Source organism: Lactuca virosa, chromosome 9, assembly GCF_052849685.1.
Source record: "Lactuca virosa cultivar CGN04683 chromosome 9, Lactuca_virosa_CGN04683_v6, whole genome shotgun sequence".
Lineage (NCBI taxonomy): Eukaryota > Viridiplantae > Streptophyta > Magnoliopsida > Asterales > Asteraceae > Lactuca > Lactuca virosa.
In genome coordinates, this window is record NC_136434.1 from 61,133,455 (window position 1) to 61,141,792 (window position 8,338).

Consider the following 8,338-nt stretch of genomic DNA (forward strand, 5'->3'; position numbering starts at 1 on the left):
CTCTGTATACCAAACAGACCCTACCTCCGATATGATCCTACCTGGTTCTTCCTTACTTGATAGATCTTGATGTAGAGATTGGGATTGTTGAGGAATGTAGACTATAATTAGTCATAAGAAATATCAGACTAAGACTTAGTAATAATCATACCTAGGTCACGTCAAGGGGAAAAGTCAAGGTGTTAGGTGAAGCTCTATCCAAATCAACAGTCATCCACTTTATCAAGTGGGTGCATAGTTACTTTCAACTTACACAAAGATACGAAGTATCTATTAAATGCTATATGTGCTTGCTATATGTGTATTTGATATTTATGATATAACATGATTTTATTTATTTAAATTAATTTATTATATTCCTATTGGGGAGTAAAGGGTTTTGGGAAAATAAAATAACGATGAGAGGTCACACATTGTATTACTGGGACCAACATCTAACATAGTATATGTGACAACCACTGACTATTCTAGGTAGTCCGGTGGAACACTAGCAGGTTCGCCACCTGTAGGTGCTAATGATTATACTTTTAAGGGAAAAAGGAAAGTTGTTCATTCGGGTACTCTATCCCCCTCAGGGTAGCCTTATTGACATGCTTTTGTATGGATTTCCTCGTAGCAGTATTGTCCACTCATTGAGATCCTTTAGGTTAGGTCTCTTGAGACTAGCATTAGGGATTAGAGAGTAAGGTTAATGGGAACGGGTAATCAATATTATTTGTTTATTATGAAAAATATATAATTACGATATTGTGGGTTGAAAACCCTATGTGCTCACCAGGTTTCCCAACATGATCCAGTCAGTTTCTTTGTATCACAAGAAATAGTATGAAGGTACAGTCCACAGAAAGATTCGAGGAGTTTATGCCTTTAGTAAAATAAATTAATGTAAGGTCAGTAATTTTTATGGTTATGTTTTGTATGAGTTATCATATCCCATGTTTAATAATCACTGAAAAACATTTTCTTCGGAAATACTTTTTATGGGACCAATTTTGCATTTATGAAGATCACTCTGATTTAAAATAAGCATAAAAGAAAGGTCTTTTTGGACCTTGAAATTTGGGGATGTCACTGTTGGTATCAGAGCATTAGTTTAAGCGAACTAGGAATTTTAGGGAATTTCTAGACTTAACTTAGAATGCTAAGCAATGATTGTGAAGTTTGTGTCTATTTTACTTTAGGTAGTATTGTTGAATTGACACAAGCACTTGAATACTTATGGAATGTGCCTTAATTTCTATTATGTGATAAATCATTTATATGATAACATACTATAGGAGGATGCCTTAATTTCTGGAATATATATATATATATATATATATATATATATATATATATATATATATATATATATATATATATATATATATATATATATATATATATATATATATATATATATAAGTAAAGTATTACTATATTAAAATACTCGAACCTTCAAGCATAAAATGTCATGACGATCACAAGGAACGATACAATCGTCAATAATGAAGGGGGTCCAACACCTCAAAACTTCGGAGAAGTAGCTTCTCATCTCTTGATGGATGAATATCAATTGATGATGCAGAATATGCTAGATCAACAAAGGGATTAGTTTATGGAACTCCTAACCCAAGAAATAGCTAACGCTACGGGTGGAGTACCAATGACCAACGAACCGATAGTCATTGAGCTAATTAACCATGGGTTGGTTCCTTCTCATGTAACAACGATCCAGGAAGGAAACAATGAGTCTGGGAGTTATCAAGGACCAGAAGAACCAGAGATACGAAGAAATGATGAGCCTAGAGGGTACTGTAAGTATAAGGATTTCATGACTTGCAAGCCATCATCATTTAATGGGAATGGCGATCTAGTTGGAGTAATGGAATGGATTTCGGAAATGGAACTAACCTTCTTCATGTGTGGTTGGAATGATAAGATTCAAACCACCTACGCTGTGAGACAATTTAAGGGTGCATCGATCCGTTGGTGGAATACGTTAGGAAAAACGTTAAGCCCTAACAAGTCGTTGCAACTGACATGGGAAGAATTCTTGACCCATTTTAAGTGTAGATTCTGCTTAGCTGAAAACATGTTGGAGTTAGAGAATCAGCTCCTAACACTGAAGAATGGAAGCATGACCATTGATGAATATACCAACGCTTTCACTGATAAAATGGAATTTGCCTTGCGTGTGCTCCCTGATGAATTATCCAAGATTGACAGGTACTCCAAGGTACTACCATGGGAGTATTTTTAGTTCGTTAAGCATGCATATACTTTTAAGGCAGCCATCTGGGCCACAATGTCAGTAGAAGTCATGACCAAGAGGAGAAGCACCGACAAGACTAAAGTTGGCAAAAAGAGGAAGGGCGAAGAACTCCCAGACTCCAACAAGAAGGGAAAATTCTCAAAATATGACCCCAACAATCGGAAGTCTAGGGATAAAAGTGAAACCAGGCGGTGTGAAAAGTGCAAGTTGAAGCATGTTAGGCAATGCCCAGAATGAGTGACCTGCTACAGATATGGCAAGACTGGTCACTATGCTTGTAAATTTACAGCCTACCAAAAGTTGTGCTTCGAATGTGGAGAAGCCAGGCATTTCAAGGATGACTGCCCAAAGAAGAAAGGAACTTCCAAATCAAATGTGCCAAAGGCAAGGGCATTCCATATGATCTTGGATGCAGAAGCAGATGGTGCCTAAGGAAGACAAGAGAAGGAAGCCACTTCTCCAAGGTTCAAGACTGAAAGTGATCATCCTATATATATATATAATAATAGGATGTGTGGCCTAATATATAATGCATGAAGAATGAATAAATGTTGTAATAAGTTCAGAAGTTTTAAAATTTCTAGTTATGTTACATTATTCGGTGTGTGACAATAAGAAATTATGATTTAAACATAATGGGTTGGTTAAGAATAAATTATTGTATAGTATGCCTTGTAGACAACACACTACACGAGAAAGAATTTATACCAAGTATTGGGAAGTGGAATTGCGGTTGAAGATACGCATGGAAGAAATCCTAGTGGAGTCGAGGAAATTTGTTGTATATGATTACTTGGACACACCTATATGTGTTAACTTGCTTTTGTGATTTTTAGGAATAGTAACTTGGGGAGTGAGAGACAATTCTTAGGATGAGTATGAATAGGTGTGAAAGGTAGTATGGGCCCGTATTACTGGAAACATAGGATTCATACTTGAATCAGGATGAGTCACAAGGTTACTAAGGCACTAAAATTGAGTTGTTTATGTCTGTCATTACCATCCTTTCGGTAATGACTAAGAATATGAATGTTATTCCAACCCTACTGGTCATAGAAAATCGAGTCTGACTAAGATAAATCGAGTCCAACTTTTATGTAGCATCCCACTTTAGTCAAAACATTGGATGGAAGGACAACTGAAGCGATCGACAAAAGTATTGAAATTGTTGTTAAGACTAAGCAACCAGTAGCTAGAAACATTACCTACAATAATCTGGTTGTACCACATTAGAACATGAAGGAATGTATTCCCCATGCTATAGTCTGACTCAAAGAGACCTGAGTCCAGCTAATGCATCATGAAATAGAAGTTCATAAGGGTATGACCATTTGGTCTATTGCGGTAGTGGGAGTGTAGTCCTCATATTGGATGATTAATACTTAGGATGGAAAACTTACTCGCAAGATCTTCATACAACCCTGCTTTGCTGATGATTCCGGGACATAACCATCCTAAGCGGGAGATAATTGTAACGTCCACAGATTCAGGCTAGACAATTAAGATATAATAAAGGATAACTATGACTTTTTAATAGAATATTGTTTAGGATAAATAAAATTAACCAAAAATATATTATATGAGACAAGGATTCCGTGCATATAAAGAACTCTGAAATCCGACTTTGTATGAAAAAGTTATGCTTTTTCGAAGTTTCGTAATTAAACGGACACGACTATGTGTATCGTAAAAAATGAATTTTTGATAGATTAGTTATTAACCTAATTAATCTAAATAAAGTCGTAGTAGTCGAGAACGTAAGAATCTGACTTCGTGAGAGGAAGTTCTGATTTTTCAAAGTTTTAGCGTAGTAGTATACGACTTAAAAACCAAAACTAAAATCGGTCAATTTTTAGGAAAAACAGTCTAAACAAAAGTTGAAGAGCTCATTAATAGGTGTCTGTCGATATAAAGGCAATCAAGAACAGACGTCAGACGAGAGAGTTATGAATTTTTAATGGACTTTAATAGTCTAAGCCTGTTAAAAATATAACTTTAAACATAAAGTCAAAATTAGTCGACAGAGTTTAAAAGAAAGTTGTACATCATGTCAATAGTTACGTTTTGATATAAAATGTGTCAAATGGAGCTCGTATGAAGAAGATACGAATTCTTGAAGTTTTATAAAAAATACGTGCGCAGGCGCGCACGCCGACAAGGTGCGTGACGGGCGTCTGAAATACCACAAGATCGCGACACATGTCGCCACCCAGACGACACGATCTCAGCACCCACAGACAAGTGTACGACATTCAGGGAACAAAGTGTGCAACGTGCTTCACTTTCCAGCCTATAAATTCTGCGTTTCTCAGCTCGTTTTCTCACATTTTTTCCTCCAAATGCTCAGTAAATCATTTCTAGACCTTTCTCCCTTTACTCCCTGGTTCCGGTTACTCTAGCGAGGCCCTACGGTATTATATAGTCGGAAGTTAGAAGCTCTCGAGTAAAGTTCTTCCCGCATAATTCTCAGTTTTCATCAGAATACTCTGTAAGTTGAGCTACACTTACTCTACTTTAAGTGTAACTTATAGCTATAGTCATAGTCGTTACTCTGAACCTATAATTAAGTTTTTTCGATGATTCCCAAGTCATTATATTGATTGATCTACTTATGGGAGTGATTTCTAGGATGGATTTAGTGAGGTGTTTAAAATGAGATTTCAAAACAGTATACTTTGTGTACCTCCGACATGATCCTATCTGGTTGTTCCTTAGTTGATAGATCTTGATGTAGACACTAGGATTATTGGGGAATCTAGAATATCATTAGTCATAAGGAATATCAGACTAAGACTTAGTAATAATCATACCAAGGTCACATCAAGGTGTTAGGCGAAGCCATTCCCAAATCACCAGTCATCTAGTTTATCAAGTGGGTGCATAGTTACTTTCAGCTTACACATAGATATGAACTATCTATTAAATGTTATATGTTCTTTCTATCTATGTATTTGATATTTGTGCTATAACATGATTTTACTTATTTAACTTACTTTATGATATTCATGTTGGCTAGTAAAGGGTTTTTGGGAAAATATAATAACGGTGAAAGATTACATATTGTATTACCGGGACCAGTCATTTAACAGAGTATAAGTGACATCCACTAAATATTCTAGGTAGTCCGGTGGAACAATAGTAGGTTTTCCACCTGTAGGTGTTAATGATCATACTTTTCAGAGTAAAAGTAAAGGTGTTCATTCAGGTACTCTATCCCCCTCAGGGTTTCCTTGTTGACACGTATTGCTACATATTTCCCACAAGCAGTATTGTCTACTCATTGAGATCCTTTTGGATTGGTATCTTGAAACTAGCATTAGGGATTAGAGAGTAAGGATAACGCAAACGGGTAATCAGGATAACTTGTTTTGTGTGAAACTATATAATTACAATATTGTGGGTTGAAAAACCCAATTTGCTCACCAGGTTTCCCAACCTAACCCACTCAGTTTCTTTGTATCACGGGAAACAATATGAAGGTACAATCCACTGAGAGATTCGAAGAGTTTAGGCGTTTAATACAATAAGTTAATGTAAGGCCAATAATATTTATTCTTATGTTTTGTATCATTTATGAAATCCCAAGTTTAATAATCACTGAAAAACATTTTCTTCGGAAATACTTTTTATGGGACCAATTTCGCATTTATAAAGATCACTCTAATTTAAAATAAGCATAAATAAAAAGATCTTTTCAGACCTTGAAAATTAAGGATTTCATAGCTTTTCCCTTGGCGTGACCTAGGTATAATTTTTACTAGGTCTTAGTATGATATTCATCATAAATAATGATAGTTTAGATTCCTCAACAATCCAAATGTCTGCATCAAAATCTATCAAGTAAGGAATAACCAGGTAGGATCATATTGGAGGTAAGGTCCGTTTAGTATACAGAGTATACTATTTGGAAAACTCACTTTAAACACCTCATTAAATCCAGCCTAGACATTACTCACATAAGTAGATCAATCAGTATTATGACATGGAATCACTGATAAATCTTATTTATAAATTCATAACGATGAGTATGAATATAAATATAAGTTACACCGAAAGAAATAAGAGTGTAGTTTAACTTACAGATGTTTTCTAGCGAAAATCGGGAGATTGCATTGACAGAATTCCAACCCGTGAGCATCTACTAGTCGAGCCCAGATACCCAGAGCTTTGCTAAAATGTTCGGAAATCCCGAAGAAATATCTTTAAAACCGAGCCTAAAGTATGAGAGAAATCTTAGAATGTTGTGGAGAGGAAATGTGGGCAGCAAAAGGCTTATATAGGCGAAAAACTCGGAGACGCACCACGCCCTGGCCTGTTCGGCCTCCTTCCTTGCGACACGTGGCGAAATACTGCTGAAGCTACATAGGCGGCTTCTAGAAGCATGCAATGTGCGTTGCGCACCCACGTACGATTTTTCAGATTTCAAAAAATCATATCTTCTTCATACGAAATCCGTATTCGATGTTCTTTTTATGCATGTGTAGCTATTGATGAGATCTATAACTTTCATTTAGAATCATTCGGCTATTTCTAAATTTATTTTTAAAGTTATTTTTTTAAGTGGCTTAGACTGTTAAAGTCTATATAAAAATCATAACTCTCTCATACCACATCCATTATCGACTGTCTTTATATCGATGGACTCCTATTAACGAGATCTTTGACACTCGTTTAGATTGTTTCGACTAAAAATTTACCGATCTAAATTCTGATTCCTGTGTTAACACAGCTGCACTGGAACTTTAAAAAAATCATAACTTCCTCGTACGCAGTCAGATTTAGGCGTTCGCTATACACTCGCTCTCGGTTTTTACAATTATTACGAATTTCTTTTAGATTACTTAGGCTAATAATCAATCCATATAGAATTCACTTTTTACGATACGCAAAGTCGTGTTGGTTTAATCGCGAAACTTCGAAGAAACCTAACTTCTTCATACGAAGTTGGATTTCAGAGTTCTTTATATGTACGAAATCCTTGTTATGCCTACTATAACTTTGGATAAGATTATTTTTCCTAAATAACATTGTTTCAAAATGTCGATTTATTGCTTATTGATAAATTCCCTATAAGACTTATAATATGTAGTTTGTGACGTGCAAGATTAGCGATCTCCCTATTTGAGGTTTCAGCTTATAATAATTATTACTTAGTATATCATAATTGTCTAGCTCGATTCTGCGGGCATTACAATTATCTCCCCCTAAGGATGATTACATCACAAAATCATCAGCAAAAACAGTGTTGGATAATAATTCTGTGAGTGATCATTAACTCAATCTTTATCAGAGACTCTCGCTCCTTCTCAAACGGACTCAATCCATGATAAGGTCTTTACTTCGACTACCGTAATAGACCGATGGATCATGCTCTAATGGCCTTCCACCTCATGATGCAATGGCTAGACTCAAGTCTTTTTAGATAGATTCTAGTACGGAAGATACCTTACTTCATGTTCTAATGTGATATAATCACATCCCAGCATCTTCTTAGTCTTCAACGACGGTTGTGATACTTCTGTCGATCGCTTCAATTTTTTCCTTAAATCTTTTGACCAAAGTCGGACACTATAACGAAAATGGTTCTCTGAACTGAGTAATTTACTTTGTAGCTTCTATCTTAGTCGAACTCGATTTGCTATGACCTCTAGGGTCGAAATAACATCTTAGTCATTACCGAAACGATGGTAACGACGGACATGAACAAAACGAATTCAACTACTAGTCACTTAGAAACCTTGTGACTCATCCTGATTTAAGTATGAATCCTGTGTTTTTGGTATTATGGGCCCATACTACCTTCCACACCTATTCTTACTTATCCCAAGAATTGTCTCCCAGTTCCTACGTCACCACACATAAAATCACATAGCAAATTAAGACATATTAATGTGTCCATTCAAGTATGTAAAGCAAATTTCTTTAGATTCTACTAGGATTTTCTATTCTCGCAATTATCTTCACAATGATTCCACTTCGAAACCTCTTTGTATAAATTATTCCTTGTGTAGTGTCCTGTCTACAAGGCACACTATACCAGAATTTATTCTAATCCATTTAGCTTAACCAACCCATTATGTGGAA

The 8,338-nt window shown here is 35.7% G+C and overlaps 1 protein-coding gene across 1 annotated transcript; it reads left to right on the forward strand.

Moving 5' to 3' along the window:
- Positions 1-1,645: 1,645 nt before the first annotated feature.
- Positions 1,646-2,686, forward strand: LOC145139275 (uncharacterized). The gene is made up of 3 exons (XM_079073158.1): positions 1,646-2,218; positions 2,270-2,432; positions 2,544-2,686. The coding sequence occupies exons 1-3, from the start codon at positions 1,646-1,648 to the stop codon at positions 2,684-2,686; spliced, it is 879 nt and encodes a 292-aa protein (XP_078929284.1).
- Positions 2,687-8,338: the final 5,652 nt, after the last annotated feature.

Coding starts and splice junctions, on each gene's coding strand:
- LOC145139275 (XM_079073158.1), top strand. CDS start 1,646: ATGACCAACGAACCGATAGTCATTGAGCTAATTAACCATGGGTTGGTT. Junction 2,219..2,269: donor AGATTGACAGGTACTCCAAG/GTACTACCATGG, acceptor TATACTTTTAAG/GCAGCCATCTGGGCCACAAT. Junction 2,433..2,543: donor TCGGAAGTCTAGGGATAAAA/GTGAAACCAGGC, acceptor GTAAATTTACAG/CCTACCAAAAGTTGTGCTTC.